At 44.9% G+C, this 24,946-nt stretch overlaps 2 protein-coding genes across 3 annotated transcripts in view; both read left to right on the top strand.

The window, feature by feature from the left end:
* Positions 1-4,639, top strand: part of LOC142497942 (uncharacterized) — a 29,740-nt gene extending 25,101 nt beyond the window's left edge. The window contains exon 5 of the mRNA XM_075606414.1: positions 3,681-4,639. Coding sequence (XP_075462529.1) covers positions 3,681-3,814 — 134 coding nt within the window. The 3' untranslated portion in view covers positions 3,815-4,639. The remainder of the gene's footprint in view (positions 1-3,680) is intronic.
* Positions 1-24,946, top strand: part of LOC142497941 (ly6/PLAUR domain-containing protein 8-like) — a 414,350-nt gene that overhangs the window by 272,443 nt on the left and 116,961 nt on the right. The gene's annotated exons all lie outside the window — the stretch shown is intronic.

Genomic DNA, 24,946 nt, shown 5'->3' on the forward strand with positions numbered 1-24,946 from the left:
CATGGCTGGGGTGGAGGCAGACCCTATGTTTTGTTGGAAATATAGTGAGAGTTTTTGACGTATGGTTGCCTCTGTATCTGGGCAATTGAGCATGGAGTCATTTAGTTTCCATTTGTATTGTGTGTTTTTGGTAAAAGGGAGGGTCAGGGTTAAATCTATGGGGTGAACAGCCTTTTTAATCTCCAACTGGAGGGAGGCATGTAGCTTCGTGTGTTGCGCCGCCATCAGCTCTTCCATGAAGGCTCTGGTGAGGCCTCCTTGGGTCGGGCTGTTTTACTCTGCTGTGCATGGTCAATGCGTGCGATCCCGCCATCTTGGATATCTGGCTGCGGTTCAGGGCTTTTCAGCTGCGGGGAGAAGAGCTTCGCGACTGCTTGCGCTACCGGCTTTTTAGTTTGCCTGGACATGCTTGAGGTAGTGCCCCACTCGGGGGAGTATAGTTTGAGTAGGAATTTTAAGTGGAAGGGTGCTTAAATCCTGAGTTATACGGGAGAGTCTGCGGAGCTCCCAAGCTACCCGTCCATGTCAGCCGACGTCACCGGAAGTCTCCGAACCCGGACCACTTTAGTGACGAAAAGCTGCGTTTCAGTCATGGATCTCAGGCGATTATGTACATTTTCAAACATAGCTAAATCCTCTTAATGCTGAGTCAGAGATTATAATTGGGGCACACACCATGTTCCTCTCACATCCTGGGGATATTTCGCGGAAAGATTACTAATTTGTAAACATTACTAGCCCTCCGAGGCTTGGCAAAACGTTTGGCAGTGATTCAAATTTTGATAAAGCGAACACACACATTAGCATCGATTTAAAAAAGTGCATACACGAAATCTTGCGATATTAATGTGATCAACACACTGCATGAGATTATGTTTTTTTAAACATTGTGCAAGAAAAATAAGAATTTCAGTACTAAAATGTAATTCAATCTGTATCATTTGGTCATAGTATTAATAGAGACCATGGTTTAATTGGATCGAAAGTGGCCCATGTCTAAAGAAAGAGATGAGAAAGGAGAAAAAGGTGGGGTGCAAATATAGCCCCTTTCCCCCCGTCACTAAAGGAACTACAATACTGACATTACCTGTTTGGCTACCAGAAGGCCTGAGCCTCGGCCACTGGGAGCCTGGGATGATCGCTTGTTTGTCATCGGTGCAGCGCCTCCACCTGCGAGGGATCCCAGTGTAGCGTGATAGACCCCTCTCAGGAACCAATACAATAATAAAAACATGCACGTGGTATATATATAACGGTTTTACTAACATACTGTAGGATATGGCAACCTGTACCACACTGTATATATCATGCACAATATAATACACCGGGTGACTGTCCCCAAAGTACAAAGGTTGCTTGGTACCAATATCCCTGGTTTCCTTTCCCCCCAAAGTCAATCCCACCCAAAGTGAGTAGCGTTACCCCGTGGACCGTTGGTGCACTTAGTTTTGGTACCTGCCCAGGTACTCCAGTACCTGGATACTGCCGAATAACAACTAGGCCGTCTGATCTACCTACGTAGTTCTGTCCGCGAAGGCATCCACCTCTGTGTGGGGTGAACTCCCACTGGAGGGTCTCATCTTTAAAAGTCTCTTATCATGGGTGGTCTGGTCCCAGACAACAGGCCTCAAGTCACTGTGCGGCGTCTGGACACGGTTGCCTAACAGTGCTATGGCTATAGGGAAATGTCCCTATCTGGGGGCCTTTCCCTCTAGCAGCTACAAACTCAATGTGATTGGGGCCTAACTGGGACCTAAAGGGCCACTGCACCCGGACACAACCTTCCCCTTCTATGTTCTGGCTCCAACTGCCTCCATGCGCTCCTTCACGTCAAACTGTATCAATATCCCTTCAGGGGATACAGGGAGCCCTATTGGCTGCTGCGCATCATGTGGTCCCCACCCAGAGCATGCTAGGATATATAGTTCCCCTGCGGAACCTCCTCAAGATTACCTCTGCTACTCTGATGTGACGGCGCATGCGCACTGCACTAAGATGGCCGCCGCAACCTCAGGGCTCTTCTGCGCATGCGCTAGTTTCCTCTGTGCATGCGCGGCAAACAATGACAGCACCCTGCCTAGGCATCCGAAGCAATGGAGCTCTCTCTCTGCCAGCAGCCGTAGCCTTCCTTTCTCCGCTCCCTCCCGCATCGGAGGTAAGGGAGGGAAAGGGGGACACAGCTACACAAAGAAGAATCAGGTGGGAGAAAGGTGCAGCATAGCGGGTAGAAAAGACTTGCCTAATGAAAGAGATGTGTGTGTGTCTATAGAGAGAGATATGTGGAGATGTATAGATAGAGTACATTGGGGAGAAGAATAGAGAGAGTACATGGGGAGAGGTATAGGGAGAGTACATGGGGAGAGGTATAGAGAGAGCAAATATGGAGATTAATAGAGCGAACATGGGAAGGGGAAAAGAGAGAGTACAGAGGGAGAGGAATAGCGAGAGTACATGGGAAGAGGTATAGAGAGAGATATGTGGAGAGGAATACAGACTACAAGGGGAGAGGTACTGTATAGAGAGTGAAAATGGGGAATAGTATATAGAGAGTACTTGGGGAGAGGTATAGAAAGAGTAAATGGGAGAGGTACAGAGAGAGTATATGGGGGAGGTATAGAGAGAGTACATGGGGATAGGTATAGAGAGAATACACAGGGAGAGGTATAGAGAGAGTATTTGGTGAGAGATAGAGAGAGTACATGGGTAGAGGTATAGAGAGAGTATATGGGGAGAGGTATAGAGAAAGTACATGGGGAGAGGTATAGAGAGAGTACCTGGGGAGATTGAGGGAGTGGTGAGAAAAGTTAAACATGCATCTCAGGGTGAAACAAACGAGGGAAAAGGGATCATCAAACAGGTGAAGGAAAAAAGATCGGGGCAAAGAATGAAGATAGATAAGTACGCCATATGGTAAAGATAACAAGGAAAAGGCTGAATCAGTAATTATTTTTCTCTGTAATAGAGAGTAAGTAATAGGTAAATAGCAGTTCCATATACAGTAATACAGACAGTAATTGGTAATACAGAGAAGTGCTAAGCAGCAATGTTACTCTTTGCATGGTCTGTACCTTCATATTAATATAAAAGCAGAGTGTTGTGTGTGAGGTGTAAGTGTTTATTTATAAAATATTTTACCAGGAAGTAATACATTGAGAGTTAACTCTCGTTTCAAGTATGTCCTGTGCACAGAGTTAAGACAAAAAATACATGTTTACAAATACAGTTGCATAAATGAACAGGGTATACATTATATACAAGACATTGCATGCACAGTTAGGGAAGATGTATATTATAGGCTTATGTAACAGTTACAGACCAGATTAAAATGTGAGACAGCCTTAGATGTGAGAGTCTCTGGTAGGTTGTTCCAGTTTTGGGATGCATGGTAAGAGGAGGAACGGACAGATACTTGTTGAACCTTGGGATCATGAACAGTCTTTGGGAGTCTGATCTCAGATGATAAGTGCTGCGTGTGGTAGGGGTGAGGAGCTTGTTCAGATGGATGGGTAGCTTGCCCATAAAGTATTTGAAGGCAAGACAGGAATGGTGAACTTTGCGCCTAGACTTGAGTGATGACCAATCTAGTTCTTTGAGCATTTCGCAGTGATGTGTGTTATAGTTGCATTGGAGAACAAAACGGCACAGCTAACACAACGTATGTGATATCATTTGTCTTGCAGATGCCTCAGTAATAGAAATGTCTGTCAAAGGCTGTATCACCAAAGGAGGGTGTGATATTGGATTTGCTGTGTTACCAGGAACTAGGGAACTGAAATACAAGCAAATGAAGTGCACTGCGCCTTTACCAATCTAACCTTTTCGCCTACAGTTTAGAATTGGAAAATGTAACATTTCAGTGTACTACAGTAACAAATGTTTAATCTGTTTTACAAGGAACTAAGGGCCTCATGCAGAGAGTAGCGCTAACAGGAAAAGCGGCATTTTTTGTCGAAATCTGCCTTTAGAAAGGCAAATAATGGCGAGTGTAGAAAAAAGTGCCATTTTTTTTTTTTTTTAAATCTCGCCGCGCGGCTGGCGAGAACCTAAATCTCGCCAGGTTTTAAAACGGCCGTATTCAGAAAGTCGCGATCGCCATCTAGCGGCTGATCGCGCCATTAAACTGGAGTTAAATTCGACAATTAGCCCCGCCAACAAAAGTTGGCAGGAAACTGGAGCTCGGCGGCCAGAGGGAGAAGGGAAAAAAAAATGCGATTTTTTTTTTACACGTTTAAACAGCGCGCATCTCTCCCTTTCAAACTCACCACACTCATACATGCTATTAATTGCAGATTTCGCCCCTTTCTGAATAAAGAGAAAAAAACACACCATTAAAGGTAAAATTTATTCCACTCGCCAATTTTTCCCAGCGCTGCTCTCTGCATGAGGCCCTAAGTAATTGAAATGTAAACAAACTGAGTGTAATAAGGCTGAGAAAATCAAATAAATTGTCTTTACCCCTGTACTGTAACTGCTTATCAATTAGTTGCTAACACAAGTTGAACCTGTGTCATATTTAGTGATATGATGCATGTATGAAGTAACCTTTCCTTAACCTTTGCTCTTGTGCGATTTCTGTTCTGTATGTTTCATGACTAATTCATACAGACTTTCTGATCAATAAAGATTTAACTGCAGCAACTATACGGTTTGTTTCTTGACAAAGGTGTTTCTCTTTCTCTCAGACAAATATATATATATATATATATGAGATTTGGCCATTACTGGTCGTGTGGTGCATGATACCTGCTGGTGACAGGATGGCTGAGATGTCCGCTGATGGTAGTGGGGAAACAGGACTAGGCTTCTGGGGTTCATACCCTACATATTCTTTAGCAGTGCAGCGCCTCCACCTGCCGTTGGCTCCAGTAATGTCAAGCACCAGACAGGAGGTTTAACAACAGGAACGGTTTATTTTCTCTTCTGTACAGCACAGTGTCACATACGACACCCTGCTAGCATGTGACCTGCATACGGGACAAAGGTTAATGCTGATGCTTGCAAGCGCATCCACTCTTCACATCTGCAAAGGTCCATCAAATGGACAATAACTCCTCTACAGGATCAAGGATCAATACACAATCCGCAAGCTGCCTCACTCTTCAACCCCGCAAAGGTCGCTCAAGTGAGCACGTGACTTTAGATATGCAAACAGGGTTAATATACATGGCTACTCTAGCCAACCCCCCTTTCTCCTCTGCAAGAAACCAGCGAGTTAATATTAACCCCAACTCACTTGCAAATCATAACTATCCACTGCCACCACCTGAGGTTATGCAAAAATGATAAAAGATCTCAGACTAAAATATTTGCGAGGGTCTCAGGTCCCTGTTTATTATAGGAAAAGCTATGCACTTTAAAACACCAAAATCAACTGTAGCAACATGTGCCCGAATTAGTAAATTATTCTCTCCAAAGGGTGTACCAGTTCATTCAGAGCCCAAAGCATTACTTATTAAATGTTTTAATATGTAAAATTACAGTGCTTAGATTACAGAAAAGCTATTAAAAAAAAAAACATACTGTACAATTACAATATAAGGCAGAACATCTTAAAATAAAAGTGGAAAACATAGAAGAAAACCTATACTGTACCAAATGCCATAGATACCCCCCCCCCCCCAGAGAGGTCACTGGTAAGAAATGCTGAAATATCATGTATCTGGTCTCATAGAAAAAACAACAAGACAGGTAACTAATAACAATGATTGTAATATAATGTTTTATAATGTTTTAAAAACCTAAGGTATGGACCGAGGTTCACACATATGGGGCTGCCTAGAGATACAACAAACTGACCCCCTGGTCAGAACAAGAACATGGAAAGGGAATATGTATCTGAAGGCGCCTGTTAAAACAATAGCAATAAAAAAAATATAAAAACCAAGCCTGTTGGACGATCAGGTAATGACTCCTCAGGGTGTGCTTAAAAAAAGAGAGCACAATACATAGCATAATACTGTTTTGTAAGAGGACAAACAACACTAAAGACAACATGCAGCTGAGAGATCAGATGGTGAAAAACATTTAATAACAAAATTCATAAGCATACATAGACATACAAATCAATATGGACAATAAAAGATTATATAAGCACACTGCAGCACCGGTGGATTCAGATGTAATGCCCACTCACCAGATGGATATTGTAAGCAGGCAGTGGATATATTAGAGAGTATCCCCTCTCGGTGAAGTTGGCTGCATACTCCTGGGCGTCTCCGTGAATGTGTGCACGCCAGCCGGCGTATGAGCAGATGGTCTCACGCAGCACACTGAGAGGGACGCACAGCTACTCCAGGTCCGCAGCTGCAGATTCACCACACCGTCACGAACACAAGCCACCAGCTCTCTGCACTACAGCACCGCTGATTCGTTCTTGTCGTGGGGGAGAATCGCCAAACACAGTGATGCAGAAGTGCAATATATGCCACCCTACGCGTTTCGAAAGCTATCCGCTTTCCTCCTTCCGCTTTCGAAACGCGTGATAACATCAACAGAACAACAGGTGTCCCTCTCTAGAGGAGACACTGACTACTGCGTCTCGCAGGACGCTCCCACCTACACCGGGTGATCCCACCCCATGTCCAATAATCCCCAGTAAAAGTCCCGCACTCTTACAGAGAGAGGATATGTGTGACTGCGCAGTCACTAGTGAAGCTAATAGGATCGTTGGTGCACTTGTTGATAAGGGTTACCTGCCGAGCACTCCAGTGCTCGGGCCTGCAACGGGCTTCACAAAGGATCCGATGACAGAATAACACCAGAAATACCATCAGGTATGATCCCATGCGAAAAGCCTCTGCAGCGGCAGCGGAGATCTGCGCCGAACCTTCTGAACGGATGCGCAGCGTCTGCTGAGTCTCTAACTGACTCTGTGAACTAAGGTGATGCTCGCTGCTACTATAGCCCATCCCTACAGCACAGCAACCTTAATTGGTTTCAGGGGAAACTCATAGGGGCCTACAGGGTAGCCTGTCCTATGCAGGTGGGTCACTGAACCCCTGCACCCACACTACCTCTCCCGTACCACCCGGGTCCCCTCTGACTACTTCTAAATGATACTCAACACCTGCAGCAACGCACTGCAACCTGCTTGGTGCCTACAGCTAATGCGCTGCACACACATACGATGCCCTCTTGTCAGCACTCACAGCATTGACAGCCGTGACACTGACAAGACGCACACACACGAACCTAAGGGCAGGGTCCCTAACCTAGGGGCCATCCCTTATTAATTACCCACTAACCTGGTCAGGAGTTGGGGCCTGTCTGGGACCTGGGGACCTTACCTGGTGTAGGAGCCACTTGCTCACTACACCCTTCCTTCCCCTCCTCGCTCCGAGCTCCAACTGTCGTTCTCAGCGCGCAAAATGTATCTTTTCCTCTCTGTGCATGGAGATACTCCAGCCCTATTGGCTCCCTGGCATCACGTGGGGTGCAGCTGAGGCTCATGGGACTTCCTTCCAAGAGCCTTCCCTGGTAGGTTAGTGTTCGCGCGCTTATCACTGCGCATGCGCGAGTGTCCACTGGCCACCTCAACTCCCTGAGTCTATCTGCACATGCGCGATCCCACGCACGCTCGTGCAACCCGTCATGGCGGCCCCCGCTAGCCGGGTACGCCGCCGAGCCTCTGAGCGCTCGAAGCGCTCCCTGCACTGACCCCCACCCTCGTGTTGTGCCGGCGGGTCCGTCGCTGCCTCCGGCGGCACCCACGACCGCTCAGCACTTCGGGAGGGGGTCTCAGGGACATGGAGGGAATAGGGGCTACACTCTCCCCCTGGTGAAAATCCAACGTCCCCGCTTGGGGAACGACGTCACTCGGCATAAGATTATACAATAAAAATGCAGAGCAGGATATGTATAACTTATCACTTTTGACTTTACACAACAGGGTACAAGGCAGATCACATAGGATAACCGAAGCCAGCTGAGACCATTTGTGGGGTGCCCCTAACTGATCATGTGGGGGTACCTCTCTTTTGTGTTTGAGAGCCTTCCCCGGAAGAATCTCTTGGCGAGCACGCGCGGGGATAACAGTCACAGGGTTTGTACTACTTCCTCCCCCTGGTGGACGGATTAGTACCATGTCTCTGGGCCAGACTTTTATCTGGCCATCCGTGGCATGGACGCGATAGGCCAGGAGGTCTTGACCTTTTCCACGGTCCACCACATGGTGAATGGAGCGCTCCTTTTTGGGCTTAAAGGAGGCAATTTCCACTAAATCCCTCGCCACACAGTCCTTGTCCCTACGTACTTGCGAGGCTTCCACTGGGAAGCGAACAATTGACAATGTCTCGGTTTCACACTGCGGTGATTCACGGTGGCCGACAGGTCCTCGGGGACGCTGTCAGTTCCCGCCTCGGCTGTCTCGGGACCTGTCCCCGGCCCTTCTGGGGCAGTCCACTTACTTGCTGGAACCTCGGCAGCATTGGATCCCATTCCTGGGACCATTTGGGTCGGAGCGCACGTGCTCATACTCAGGTCAGGAGCCTTAGTTTGGGCCTTTTCCACGGCCGCCTCCATCGGAGCCTGTGGGGAGTTAGGAGGTTCCTCACCACTCCGCTAACTTGTGATGGGTTCCTCTTCATCTGGAACACTGTCAGGTACCATCTGTATTTCACTGAACATCACGATGGGGATGACGTTTCTCTTCACCTGGACGATAGGCAGTAGGCACTGGTCCACTCGCACCACTGGACAGCTATCTTCTGAGGGGGACACCTCCTCCAGGACGCGATGCCGAGTGGAGCAATTTGCACTGGTGGCCAGACTTAAGGAGCTATCGTGCTCCGCGTTCACCTGGAGGCTCACACGCAACACCCCTGGGGCAGTAAACTCACCCTTGTCATCGTTAGCAGGTACTGATCCCAAGCCTGGTACCGATGGTACCACTGTGGTAGGCCGGACTGGCCGTTGTAGGGCACACAGGCCCATATCAGGATCCGTCGCAGATGGGATAATTGTCTCTTTATCTCCAGCTTCACTTGTGTGGTCCGCCGGCGGGCGCATCACCACCGCTGGTTGTTGGTCGCTGGAATCACTAAGAGAGGATGGGGGTAGCGACACCTTACCCTGTGATTCCGAAATCTGCGGTTCAGACAGGTCGCTCTCTCTCCACTAAGCAACCTCTCCATCTTTTTCCCTTCTTGTTCTTTCTTTATCAGGTCCTATGCAGCACTTCTTCTGCGAGTCTTCCACCGCTCTAGGTCATCCTGCCACATGTCATCATCTTCATACCTCATGTCACACCTTAGCACAAATGCATCTATTCCGTTACAGTGTAACCTCTCGCAGTCTATTTCATTCCCCAGGGAAAAATACTCTGTCTCTGCAACAGTGTCTGGAACATCACTTTGGACACACAGGCCCCCGGAAACCTCTGGGATTAAGACAGACTGATTAGCAGTGTAACTCACTTCAACAGCTAGGTCAGGCTCCTCCTCCTCCTCCTCTTCTGGCAGTTCTGTAGGCTGCAACGGCCCGGGTTTGAGGAACTGTATCTCGCATTCTGCACACTTGTGCCCTTGGGTCAATTCACCAACGTGGCAATCACAACCGCTCAGGCGGCAGTGCAGGCATCCTTCCCCTTCTACCACTGTTGTCGTGAACACTAATGGTAATGTGGATAACTCATCAGTCCAGCCACCAGTCACATTCCAGTCTTCTACTACACATGTAGACAAGGGAATATCCCTAATTGGGTGCTCTATATCCTTAGTGTTGCCTATGAGCATAACAGTAATAATGCACAGACCAGGTTACATCCTCTTAAGGCATAAATCAGTCCTATCATTCCAGCGTGGAGTGAGCAATAAACAGAATAATCCATGCAGTGAGGGGAGAAGCCATCTAACCCGTTCCCGGTGAGTGTGTTGCTCCACCCGGTGGTCCCCCTCTGGGCGGGCTTTTCAAATCTCCCGTTGTCTCACTGAATGTGAGCACATTTACTCACAGTTTGTAGTAAACTCCTTTTCACTTCTCCGGCTGGTGTATTGAGGTAGCTCCTGGTCCGCTGCGTGCCTCTCGTTCCAAGGTGAAGTAGAATAGAAAAAATTGGTGGGACGGGCACTGCAAGTCAAAATAGGCTGGAGGCAAAGTGCTACAGAAAAAGTACTTTATTAAGGCATAATAGCCAATTTAAAAGACATAAGGAGGGTCCTCTGACGCGTTTCGTCCCTTGCGGTGACTTTATCAAAGAGTAACCTTCTAGTGACCGGACATAGCTATTTATAGCCTCTCTCCCATATGTGCAGGCACGTAACTCCTCCCTCCAATCGTCACCTGAGCTACAGCTGTTTATTAACGGAGGTGGAGCACCGTGCACCCGCACATCACGGGCAGGGAGTGAATAAATTAAAAAGAGCTCAAACCATCATATATGCCATCAATCATGTGCGCACTAATGCTAAGAATGCATAATTGTTTATTAGTAACCTAATGTGGACACAAGATGATGGCATACTGAAAAAAAGTTTAAAAACATTGCATATAGAAAAGTAGAAGTGAATGACAATTAGCTTGTCCGACCTTACACATCAAACTGACGCACACACACAATGCATGTTAAAAAACAAGTTATACTCCAAAAAAAACACGAAAAGCAAGATAAGAAAAGGGGAGGGAAAAAAAGGAAGAATTATACTGCAACTCCACATCTAGTATAGTTGTGTCCATACAAATGATTGGACATGGACTCATACAACCATATTTTAAGCGCAGAAAAATAAAAGAAAAAGAAAAAACAGTATAATCATAATCAAAATAAGAAACTTTCTTATAAAGAAAAAAGTCTATATATAAAAATCCTTAACAAAAAAAGTGAAATACACTAAGAAATTTAACAAAAAATATATAATACAATATATATATATATATATTACTGAAACAAAAACTCCTATGTTGAAAGAATGATAAAAAAGAAAATAATATATAATAATCATAATAATAAGAACAGAGTAATCAGGATTTATATGATCAATCATCAGATATGAATCTATATTATTTTTCTCCCCCTTTGACATAGTATATGGGGAGAATTTTTTAATGACTATGAACTCTGGTCATAACATTTATCTAGGTCAGAGTGAGCATATTATAACAACATAAGATATAGGACCTCATGCAGTAAGCCCGATAAGGCGTTTTCGGCATTTTATATCCATTTTTTTCCTTCCAGATTCAGTAAGCGCCGATAAGTGGGAATTATCGGCAACTTTTCCTCCGAAAAAAAAGTTATCGGGAGCCGGCTGCCGATAAGCCACTTATCGGCACTTTTTGAACCCGGCTGAATTGAGGAAGCCCCGATCAGCTTTTCGGTGCTGATCGGCACCCCAGATTGGAGATTTTATGGCCAATCCAGCCCGCCAACTAAAGTTGGCAACTTGCTGGAGGAGAAGCTTCGGTAAGGGCGACACATAGAAAAAATCAGCCCTTTTTCCTGCCTGTGATTGATGCCGGGGGTCCCCGGAGCTGATAACCGCACCGGAGCCCCCCGGCATGCATCCGAGGCAGGAAAAAGGCATTTAAAAGCCACTTCATTAACTTAGCGGCTAACCGTTAAGGCAATGAAGGGGTTAACCCACCGTGCCAGCTTTATTGTGGGTAGCGGGGGTGGGTGAAGGGGGTATTTGGCCCTGGGTGTGAGTTTAGGGCTTGTGGGGGCTTGCGGGGGCACTTAACCCCTTCACGACCGTAGCGGTTAATACCGCTACGGTCATGAAGGGGTTAAGGCCTCCCGCTACCCACCCGCAAGCCCTAAACAACCACCGTTGGGGCTAATACCCCCTTCACCCATCCCCACTACCCACAATAATAAAAAATACACACACCAGCCCCACACTAACTAAATAAATAAATAAATATATAAATATATATATATATATATATATATATATATATATATATATATATATATATATATATGACCCCAACAACACCTATACCCCCCTAACATACAGTATAGTAATGGGCACAATGACTATTATCCACAAATGGATAATAGTGAATGTGCCCATTTTAAATACATACACAGCAATAAAGACATTAAATACAGTACATATAGCACTCACCCATGTCCGGCTGCCACGATTAAGGCCATTCTCCTCTTCATCCTGCCCATGGTCCCCTCCGCTTCTGCAAAACAGACACAAGAATTAAAACATCTAAAGTAATGTCCCCTAACCCCTTAATCACCATAGCGGTTATTAACCGCTACAGTCATTAAGGGGTTAACCCACCATCACCCACATACTCTCCCCCACTAACCCCCCACCCCTGAGGCCTAACCACCTTCACCCACTACCCACAGGGGAGTCCTACCAAATACTCTTGGGCCCAATACCCCCTCCCCCAGCACATACTGTACAATAATGTGCCAAATAAATATTATCCACATAGGGATAATACATTATGTGGCCATTATTAAACACATTCAATACCGTAAACAAATAAAGAAATTTGTACTAACCTCATCAATAAGAAGCCTCCGTCGCCAGCTTCATCCTTGGTGTCCGTTGCCAACATAATAAATAGGCAATACATCTGAATTACATTAACATACCAATGAACCCCTTAATCACCTTATCGGGTACTAACCTCAAAGGTAATTAAGGGGTGAAGCCATCCTGCAATGGCAACACCACTTATGCATAACATCCTCAATGAATTAAAAACCAATTTCCTACACAAATCTCAATTAATCATTCAATCTGAAGGCTCAAATGCCACTTAAAACATTGCCTTTACAGTGCATACCTGTAGCATAACATGTAAACTACATGTACACGCTGAAAATCAATGTTAACAATACAGTAATCCAACTCAAATAGCCTGACATCACAAGAACTATATTATGTAAGGAAATAAAGTCACCATCAATGAATAAACACACATGAATTACTTCCCTAAACAATTAAAATACCATCCATACCAATTACACAATTAACTATAGCTATCGTAACAGAGAACAAGTTCAAAAGATACAAAAAAGGACACCAACAATTACTATATACTAAAGCAAGCCTCTCCATAACCTACTGTACAGCATAGAAGCCCAAAACTTACATCTCTCTAATAATAAAATACATTTTGGGGCATATTTATAGCGGGCACGTCGCGAATGGGACGCTATAAAGATGGCGGCGACACTGCCAGCCGATGACACATTCCGGGGCCTCTAACTCGGGAAGCAGGGGGTCCCTGGTCCACAAACTGATGCGGTTCAGCTCGGGGGACCCCCTGCTCACAGTACAGTATTATTAAATAAATATTAATGCTGCTTCGCTACCGTAGCAGATACCCTGTAAGGTTAGGAACGAGTCTTTATTGATATGTGTGTTTTACTCATAGTGTAGATGTGCAGAGGGTCTCCGGAGCTGAAGCACTTTGGTTTTAGGTCCGGGGACCCCCTGCTTCCCGAGATACAGGCCCCTTTAGGGGGTGCCGGTATCCCTCTGCTTTGTTTACATGCCGCGGTCACGTGATCGGGACCTTTAAACGCAGAGGGATACCGGCACCTCATAAAAGGGCCTGTATCTCGGGATGCAAGGGGTCCCAAGTTCTCCGGAAAGAAAAATTGAATACTTCCGTGGTTCATAGCCCCTGAAACCAACGCGGTTCAACTCTGGTGACCCCCTGCACATGTACACTAGGAGTAAAAGTTGTTTAAAAATACTTTATTTGTTGCCGATGTTTGCGCTGAGAGAGCGGCTTGTCTCTCTCTGCTGCAAACATCTATCGCCACCAAAGGCCTATCGGAAGGCTTATCGGGAGCCAGGCTGTATGGGCACAGGCTCATCGGCAGCTTTGCATTCGCAGTGCTTCGGCAGGGATCGGAAGGATTCGGCCCTTACTGAATACTGCGAGGGCAAATCGCCAAAAAAAGGCCGATCCCCCACCTATCTGCCACACTTGGAGAAAAGATTTTATCGGGCCTTACTGCATCTAGCCCATAGTCCTTATAACAACAGTACATTTTTAATACATGTCAACCGTGAAGACAGCTAAATGACGGATTCCAGGAGAGACCTGGTATCATCCAAGAAGGGTGACATGATTAAACCACAGAATATTTTTTGGGGGAGTTAGTGATAGTGTACAACATATCCTAGATAGGATTTTTATCAGCAACCCAATAAGAAATAAATAAATTCACACCTGGCATAGACTCAATAATGGCAAACTGAGATATACCTAATGTAAAGATATATATCAATCTTGTCTATAGGAAATGGGCCAAATCCCAATCCACATTAATACCATGTGGGTGGAGACTGTTCATACAAAAAATCCAAGACATTTCTCGTCGATATTAAGTCTGTCTCCCCCTCTAGTTGCTGCTGGAACATGTTCTAAACCTGAGAAGGAGAAACCCTTAATGCCTCCCATAGGCAAGTAGAAAAATGTCGTGAGACTGGGTGTAGGGTATCCATCTTTTTAATTAACCGTACATGTTCCTGAATTCTTTGTTTTAGGGGCCTGATGGTACACCCAATATATACTTTATCACAATTACATGTAAGCATGTAGACTATATAGCTTGTGTTGCAATTAATGAAAGTCCTTATGGGCTTAATTGACCTGGGTTTTAAACACTCTACATTTTTGCGAGTTTTAGCAAATCTACAAATATTACAGTGGCCACATTGAAAGAAGCCCTTTGGAATATTCATTATGCCCGTGGTATGTTGAGAGGAAAATAAACTTGGTGACAGATATGATGCTAAAGACTTCGGTTTGCGAAATACAATTTTTGGTCCTTTGTCAGTAATATCCTTTAAATCTACATCCAATTTCAGTGTGTCCCAATGTCGAGCAACAATTGACTGTATGGCATTAGATTGTCAGAGAACAGTCGGCGTGGGTTAGACTTGTGCATGTTGATTAGTGAAGAAAAGTAGGCTTGTTTAGCTTGTGAGAGGGCAGAGTTGAAACAGGATAGCATACATTTGTAGTGAAGGAAGTCTGCGAGAGTATAAGATTCCCTCCAGAGGCGTTCAGAGGAACGAGTGGAAGAATGCAGCATGCGCGTGTGGGAATTTAGCCAGGGTCTAGGGTTAGAAGGGCGAGGGCGGCAGAGAGAAAGCGGGGCATGTAGATCAAGAGAGGAGGACAAGGCAGAGTTGTAGTTCCTGACCAGGTTGTCAGGGTCTGTAGCAGAGTTTTGAGAGGAGAGGGAGGAACGTAAAGTGGACTCAAAGTCAGGTAAGTGAATAGAGCGCAGATTTCTGCAGAACCGGGGGGTAGATGGAGGTGGAGAAGGGGAGAAGCGAGATAGAGAGAATGAGATGAGGTGATGGTCAGAGAGAGAAAAGGGGGAAATGGAGAAATCGGAGAGAGAGAAGTTTTTAGTGAAAACCAGGTCTAAGTAGTGGCCATCCTTGTGGGTGCTGGCTGCAGTCCACTGTTGAAGGCCAAAAGAAGAGGTTAGAGAAAGAAAGCGGGAAGCCCAGGGGAGACAGGGGTCATCAATGTGGCAATTGAACACCCCAAGGAGAAGAACAGGGGAGTCTGAGGAGAGAATGAAAGAGAGCCCAGATTCAAAGTGAGAGAGAAAGGCAGAAGGGGGATGAGTAGAGGGAGGTGGGCGATAGATGACCGCCACATGGACAGGGAGAGGAGAGAAGATCTGGACAGTGTGAGCCTCAAAGGAGGGAAAAGCAAGAGATGGAGGAATGGGAAGGGTTCGGTAATGGCATAGAGATGAGAGCAGGAGCCCATGCCTCCACCCCTGCCATCAGGGCGCAGAGTGTGGGAGAAGGAAAGGCCACCATAGGAGAGGGCAGCTTCCAGAGCAAAGTCAGTCTGAGTGAGCCAGGTCTCAGTTATAGCAAGTAGGAGCAGAGAGTGAGAGAGAAAAAAGTCATGTACAGAGAGGAACTTGTTAGAAAGGGAGTGAGCATTCCAAAGGACACAGGAGAAAGGGAGAGAGGAGGGAGGGTGGCAGGGGATGGCTATGAGTTTGGAGGGGTTGACACCAGAAGGAGTAGAGGTTGCAATTGGCAGGTGAGGACGAGCGCATGTTGGAATAAGGCAGGGACCAAGATTGGGAGAGATATCCCCAGAAGCAAGTAGGGGAAGCATGGATAGAAAGAGAATGTGTGGGGATGATTTGTAGGGGTGTGTTTTAGTGCAGGGGATATAGCTTTGTGGTGTCAGAAGGCGCAGGTAAGAAAGGAGTTCATGTGAACAGAGAAGTGGGGAAGGAAGGAGAGATGGAGATATATGAATAGAGTTAGAGACATGAGGCTGGTAAAAAGAAGTGCATAATTTGAGTAGAAGTGAAGTCACAGCAAATATAAATGGTAAAGGCAGCATCACAGCAGTAATGATGCAGTCTGGTATTGATGATATCCTCTTTTCCCGCGTAGTTCAAATGCAGGAATCAGGGCCAGGTGGGGGTGTCCACTTCCTCACTTCTTTTATCCTTCCATTTAAACATCAGATGTCAGTAGTCCTGCCACTTATAATGGGCCACTTGGACAGGGGCTGCAGGCAGCATTAGGCTGTTCTATCTGGGTTTATATGGGCCTAAAAAAGTCACCTGACAGTTTGGTTCTGTCTGCTTAATTAGCACATCTGAGGCACATTCAAACAGATGGTTTTCTACACAGGGTGTTCCCTGCCTAGGTGGCAACACTTAATTCAATTAAGAGTTGAAGCAGACAGCACTAGCATGGTATCTTCCTGCTTCCGCGTCCGGTTGCAGGACCGCAGCAGGCAGACACGTGACGGCTACGGTGGCTCTCTGTGTATGATGCTCCAGCACATACACCACAGGAATAACGCGTTTCGGAAATGCTTCCTTCGTCAGATTCCTGTTGGTTACGTGCACAGTTCTTCTTTTATACCCTTCTTAATCCACTACACATGTATGAGTGCAGTCTAAATTAACAACCCTGATTCATTTAAAACAAGTGGTGTGCTACGTTTTTAACATAAAAACGGAGCTAGTTTCTCACAATAGAGTAACCACAAGTACTGTACACATAGATCTTGATGTAATATATCCGTGGAGAGACATACGTCAAAACTAAAAAATATACCATGGTAATAAAACATGCAACCTCAATAAGAAAACTGGAAATAATGCTATAATAACTCTATCTACTGTAATAATCAAAAAGCCCTATTTTAAAAACACAGACATTTCTAATGTGAAAGTATTGGATCGCCATCTAGTGGAGATCTATTTAAAAAGCAGTTCACTGGTTAGATTTCTGCAGGAATAGTACGCAGATAAATACAGGACACATTGTTACAGCCAAGAACAACAGGGTTCTGAATTAATAGATATAATAATAACATGTATATAAAAACTAGTCTGTTTAGCAAAAGGCAATGGGAATGCTTTCTAATAGACGGACACACCTGCATATTGTATATCCTAACTTCATCACATCAATAGGGACAGATAGACCCATATTGTTGAAGTAATATCTCCCTATGTACAAATGAAATACAAGGTAACCCGAACAGATGGTACCGGAATAAAATACAGAATACAAATATCTATAGAGACTGTGAGTAATCTCACACTAACATCTAATATATAAAAAAAAATATGAAGCTAATACACAGGAAGCTGTATCATCCATACGAAATATAAACACATGATCATGAATCTATCCCAAACCACACACATATCCTATCCTATTAATCCCCACATAAATAACTTAATTTCTAAATATCTATACGGCAGAGGTGATCTTGATTGTAGAGGATAGTGAAATCTGAGGAGTCATAGAAGGAACACTGTAAGACTCTAACACCATTATATTATATAGCAATCAGAAATACCTTCAATTAAAAGCTCCGATGTCTATGTCAACATTCAAACCTAGGGGTACTATAGTATTCAATTTGATGATCCAGTATGTTTCCTTTTGTGCTAATTTCCTCAGTCTGTCACCCCCCATCCTCCAATCTTGGGGGGCAGACTCAATAGCCCTATAAATCAATCCACTGGGGTTGCTGTTATGGTTATGAAAAAAATGCCTAGACACATTATGAGTCATTAGTGCTCGTCTAATATTGCCCATGTGCTCCAGTATGCGGACCCTCAGTTGTCTACTGGTGTGTACGAAATACTGAGTCCACATGGGAATTGTAATAAATATACAACAAAAGTAGAATTACAGTTTAAAAACTGTTTGGTATTTGAAAATTTTGAAAGCACGATTCAGTTAGCGCTGTTTAGAGATTCCCGCGGACTGGCAAAAATGTGCACATTTTGTGCCTAATCAGGCGGGTTTTGCTCGCATGCCAGAAAAAATGCATTTTAAGGCAGATAAAACGCTTTTATCACTACTTAGTGAATCACGTAGGTCCGGAAATAATTGGACACTGATATAAGTTTTGTTATTTTGGCTGTGTTCCAAAATAAATTCAAGTTACAGTTAAATAATGAATATGGGCTTAAAGTGCTGTATATCAGCTTTAATTTGAGGGTATTCACATCCAAATTGGAGGAAGGGTTTAGGAATTGTATCTCTTTAATATGTAGCCCCCCTTTATCAAAGGACCAAAAGTAATTGGACAATTGACTCAAAAGCTGTTTCATAGACAGGTGTGGGCTATTCGTTTGTTATTTCATCATCAATTAAGCAGGTAAAGGGTCTAGAGTTGATTCCAGGTGTGGCATTCACATTTGGAAGCTGTTGCTGTGAACCCACAACATGCGGTCAAAGGACCTCTCAATGCAAGTGAAACAGGGCATCCTTAGGCTGCAAAAAAAGAAAATCCATCAGAGAGATAGCAGGAACCAAATCAACAGTTTGGGACAATGTGTGAAAAAAAGAACGCACTGGTGAGCTCTGCAACACAAAAAGGCCTGGACATCCACGGCAGACAACAGTGATGGATGATCATAGGATCCTTTCCATGGTAAAGAAAAACCCTTCACAACATCCAGCTAAGTGAAGAACACTCTCCAGGAGGTAGGTATATCATTATCCAAATCTACCATAAAGAGAAAACTTCACGAGAGCAAATACAGAGGGTTCACCACAAGGTGCAAACTATTCATAAGCCTCAAGAATAGGAAGGCTAGATTAGACTTTGCCAAACAAAATCTAAAAAAGCCAGCCCAGTTCTGGAACAGCATTCTTTGGACAGATGAAACTAAGATCAACCTGTACCAGAATGATGGGAAGAAAAAAGTATGGAGAAGGCTTGGAAAGGCTCATGATCCGAAGCATACCACATCATTGATTGATCATTGATTGATGATACGACAGAAGACAGAAGCAGCCGGATGAATTCTGAAGTGTATAGCGATATATTGTTTGGTCAGATTCAGCCAAATTCAGCAAAGTTGATAGGACGGCGCTTCACTTTACAGATGGATAATGACCCAAAACATCCTGTGAAAGCAACCCAGGAGTTTTTAAGGCAAATAAGTGTAATATTCTCCAATGGCCAAGTCAATCACCTGATCTCAACCTGATCGAGCATGCATTTCACTTGCAGAAGACAAAACTTAAGGCAGAAAGACCCACCAGCAAACCACAACTGATGACAGCTGCAGGAAAGGCCTGGCAAAGCATCAAAAAGGAGGAAACCCTGCGTTTGGTGATGTCCATGCGTTCCAGACTTCAAGCAATCATTGCCTGTAAAGGATTCTCAACAAAGTATTAAAAATGAACATTTTATTTGTGATTGTGTTAATTTGTCCAATTACATTTGAGCCCCTGAGATAAGGGAACTGTTTTTGAAAATGGTTGCAGTTCCTAAACGTTTCATACGATATTTTTGTTCAACCCCTTGAATTAAAGCTGAAAGTCTGCACTTCAATTGCATCTCAGTTGTTTCATTTCAAATCCATTGTGGTGGCGTACAGACCCAAAATTATGAAAATTGTGTCAGTGTCCAATTATTTCTGGAGCTAACTGTATTTCTGATACAGTCGGCATCTTATCTGTTGCAGCATTAATTGCAGAACATATTAAAAATGCATAACTACAGTCAGGTTTTGTATACATGTACGGAGTTTACATGGTGTCCATTCAGCAATTGTACAGGGTTAACTATGTAGAAAAAAGCACACAGCATTGTGTTTTAGAGGTTTTTATTATGAAACGCCTACATTTGATAACGTCTTCTGCGCCTTCAAGGACCAAGGTCGATTCACAATGGACCACTGTGGTACTGAAGCCTTTGTTTTTATCTGGTTTTTAAACATCTGCAAATTGACACAGTAGCACAGTACTGTACACATAACAATTCATTCATTTCTGCCACCTTGCAGATACGCCAACAATTGCACCCAAAGAAATACGAAACTATTAAATTCAAACAAATCAACCGCGGTAAACAGAGGGGTGTCTGGTATGATTTGCAGCGTGAATGCCGTGTGAATGCCACGTGGAATACAGCAGAGCATCCGAAAGCGGCTCCATGAAATTTTCGAATAACGGCGCTACATCTGTAATGTCCAAAGAGCAATTTCTTTAGGACTGCTCAGCTGAATTACGAGGTTGGGTCTTTGACCGCAAACCAAAGATTTGTCTGGGTGCAGCCAGCCTGGCTGATGAATACACCACAAGTCGTGCAATATCGGGCAAGAAAGGGTCTGCCCCACATGGAGCCAGTCCAGCTTGGACACCCATGGAGCTGTGTTAAATTCCAGTGTCCCCCCAGGGTAAGCCCACAGCAACTGCAGGGGAACGTACATCCCAGTCTGCAGAGAGGAAGCATGAGAGGCGGTGTTATCAGTGTAATAGGACTGGGCATCTCAGACCAGACTGTCCGGACCAGGTCCACTAGCCCCCATAAGGGGCAACATACTCCGGCTGCTAACCCAGTCACCTACAACAGAGCAGTGTGCAGCCATCAAGCAAGTCCAGCAGTAGACCAGATGGGCACCTTGAGTTCTTCAGCAAGTGTCGCAGCAGAAGCAGTGATTGCGATGTTCGGATTGCACTCTCAAGACGTGAGGAAAAAGCATCGGAGGTCAGTGATCCTCGAAGATCGCCATGCAGCCGGCCTGAATGAATCCTGTGCCACTGTCACTCTGGTGGGACCTGCTTTGCTCAAACCGGAGGATCTGATCCAGAGCGTAGGGATGCAGATAACGGTGCCAGACGGGGGACCGAGGTTAATCCTGTCGCCCGGGTGTTCCTTGACTGGGGTGCCGGTCAGGGATTGAGAGATGTGGGTGTTTTGCCTGGGTTGAATGTTGATGTGATACTCGTTAATGACCTTGGGCACCTTATATGCTCATTTGCTGTGGATACTACTTTCCCAGCAGCCATCACCAGAAGTGCGGGCACTGCACTTGTCAAGATAGGAGAGCCTTTGGTACTCGTGCCTGTTCAGGATGTCATCGTCCCCCTGCATTTGGGACCAATAGCTCCTGTAGTACCTGAGAAGTCCAGCAACCCCAGTCCAGGTCAATGTTACCCAGCTACAGGATGGACGTCCTGAGAAATGGCTGCATACCCAGATGAAGCAGACGACAGCAGTGCAGCAGCTTAAGACCCGGATACAGCCAGCAGCTTCAAAAGTTTTAATTTTACACCCATGTGTCCCAGGCATGGGTCGCCTGCAACAAGGTACTCCTTGGAAGCCTGATAGGGTCTGGCCCAGGCACCGGTACCCATGGATGGAGTTGCCAGTGAAAGTACAGGGAGAGGATGCTATGGTGACACCAGTCACTGAGAGCCACAGTTGGGCAGTTGCCCTGGCAAAGGTGGTTTAAGCTCCCCAGTGTTTGGAACCCACTCCACAGATCACTGCTCCACTACCTTAGGAGCCCCCACACATCGAGGGTCTCAAAAGGATCAGGCAGGTAATTCAGACCATGCCCGACCAATTTCCCCATGTATGTGCTGTTCCGTATTGTGAATTTTGTGCAGACAATGTGACCCATAGGGAACTATCATAGCATAGCATACCAGGATGTGGTGCAAACAGATGTGGATCTGTTTGCGAACCCAGGTATAGGCTCAGTCTGGGTCTCAGCCCCAGGAGCTCCAGATAGGGTAGAGGTAGCAAGGGGAGATAGCTCCACAGCTCACAGCTCCCCACTGGGAGTGGAAGTGAGAGATGTCAGGGAGACAGTGGGTCCCAATTAGGGATAAGCCTGGGGTGACACAGTTGACATTTCACTCATTAGACCCAGGCGCTCAGCAGTCCCTCCATCAGACTGAATACAGTGTCGTGATGATGAGGGAAAGGTTAGACAGGGACATCAGGACACCTAGCAGGTCTATAGGAATTTAGTGACTGGTTAGAGTGTCCTGACAGGACCCCTGACTAAGATGACTGACCAGAGGGCATTGGTGCTGGCAGCCTGGTCCCCAGAAGGTTGACTGGAATTTTAGAAATTTCAGCCCTGCCTTGCAGCAGTCAGCAACCCCAAGCCCCTGCAGTCTTTTATGACCCCAGTGGTCAGTGTCCCCAAACATGGGGAGGATAACTTTGGGTGGAGGGGGGAAATAAGTGCCCTGGACATGGACTATGGAGGGGCAGGGACTACCACCTGGCTGAAGGACTATATCAGTCAGAAATACTTTGTTTCACTTAAACAGCCTCAATTTCTTCCAGGCTCAGAAAGCCATCCGATATGGTGCCTTCATCTTAATGGGGGAGGTGTGACGGTAGGGGGTAACCAGGTCAAGCCCATGAATGGTTACTCCTGATCCATGTATTAGTGTTCAAGATTGTCAGCTCTTGCACCAAGCAACTGTACATGTATATCATGTATTTTGTGACAATAAAGATTTGTTTTATGCTTTTATCTTTCCAGGGTTGTCAGAAAGCAGGGTTGAGTTTCAAGGTTTTTTTTGCAGAGGAATTGTTGTCAGAATGTGCCAGCTAGTCGTGGTCCAGAGTTAATGGTTCCTTAAAAAATGTATCCAGGAATCAGGTCTGATTCTGGGATACATGTAGGCACATTGTCTCGGCAATATCTCCCCTGGAAAAAGCTTGCGTGTCTAATTGCTAGGGTTTCCTGCTTCAGCACAGCCCAGAAAATTACATGGCGCAAAGAGATGCAAAGTTTCCCTGTAACTATGAGGGGTCCCTAGGTTAAGGGGGATATCAGTTAATACCCAGGTAGCCTATAACTTATATTGGGGTTCATGGGTGCTCAGCCATAAATAAGATTGTGAAGGGACTCTTAGAGTCCAGTCCATCTCCCTTAGATAGTGTACAGGGAATAAAGGCTAGTAAAAAATAAAGGGTAGCATTTCATTTCCATTCCCCATACCCAGAGACTTACAACAAATAAATGTATATTTTATTAACATGGTGTTTAATATTAAATGTACTGTTGTGCATGGTAAATAAGCTGAGACTTTCAGGACCAATGTTCGACCGACTACTAGGGCTACCATGTTGGTGCCAGTAAGTCTGAGGGACATCAGAGATGAAAGCCTCCAGAGCATTTAAAGGGTGTGAAGAACATTTGGGTAGTAGGGAAAAGCTCAATTACCCACATCCTGGGATGAATGGAAGTTGTCCGGGCTACCATTTGCCCCCATAGACCTGGAGGAGCCTGACCCAGCGGGTGACATCTGAATAGCAAGGGACAAGGTTGCAAACCTGCGCATGTCCCTTGGCAGATTCAGAATCCCCACTTGCCCAGATTCACAAGACCGGCTTCGCTCTGATTGGATGGAGCGAAAGTTCCCATGCTCTGATTGGCTATAGTATTTTGTAAATGAACTCCAAAATACTATAAGAAACTCATAAGCCAATCAAATGAAAGATTCTCAGCACCTGAAACATCGGCAGGATTTTCAAAAGTGCTCTTGCGCGAATTGCAAGGCACCGGCACCAGAAAATCCTGCCCGGAAAATATTCTAAGTCCCACATTTCACGGTCAAGTTCTCAGCACTAAACATAGCAGTCGCGGCAGGGATTGCAAGCCAATTTTAGTTTCAGGACGTTTGGGGCTAGCAGGGATTGCAAGCCAATTTTAGTTTCAGGACGTTTGGGACTAGCAGGGATTGCAAGCCAATTTTAGTTTCAGACGTTAGGGACTAACACCCGGTGAAGGAAAGTCCAAGTTCTCCGGAAAGAAAAATTGAATACTTCCGTGGTTCACAGCACCTTCCACAGCCAACGTATGAACATAAAAAACTTTATTGGCAACCAGCAATGTACATCAGCATGATCACTCTGACGCGTTTCGTCCAAACCAGGACTTTTTCAAAGAGTGCTGTCTATGCAAAATGTCCCACTTCATATAGGGGGTGAACCAGATCAACAGCCAATCATCTCTCAGGTAAACTTAACCTACACCTGCATGTAATTGATCAGATGATTACCTATAATCAATTAGATGATTGCCTATATCACGTCACTCACTACATGGGGGGACATACAAAAATACAAAGATTACATACATTGTTAAACAAGGTAAAAAAACAGCATAATGCTGAATAGTATTAAAACCATACAAAGCTCTATGTTCAAATACTGGTATCAGATTTAATATTTAATGAGATATGTAATAAGTAACTAATGATTTAATCTGGTAAAATAGTGGATAATGGGAATCATAACATTCATGAAAATAATAAAATGAATTCCATACACCATAGAATTAAATTACATAACATATAAGAATAACACTATACAAAGTGTGGATAATTGGCAATATTGTATTAAGCATCATGTAAGTGATAATTCCCTAAATAGACATGATTTCAACAGAGAGCACACCGTGAACACCCCTCCACAATGGGCCATTACCCCACCAAGAAGTGCTTAAGCTCCCAGTCTTGGTTGATTCCGGCCGGATGTAGTGTGTTCAAGGTGTACACCCAGTACATTTCCTGTTTGTTCAATACACCTTCCCTATATCCTCCTCTAGCATGACAAGGTATATGTTCAATAGCAGTATAGGAGAAATTGTTTATACCTCCTTTGGGGCATCTAGAAAAGTGTCTAGGGACAGGGTGGGAAGTATCATTTCTTTTAATAAGTCGTACATGTTCTGCAA

Source organism: Ascaphus truei, chromosome 6 (assembly GCF_040206685.1).
Source record: "Ascaphus truei isolate aAscTru1 chromosome 6, aAscTru1.hap1, whole genome shotgun sequence".
Classification (NCBI taxonomy): Eukaryota; Metazoa; Chordata; class Amphibia; order Anura; family Ascaphidae; genus Ascaphus; species Ascaphus truei.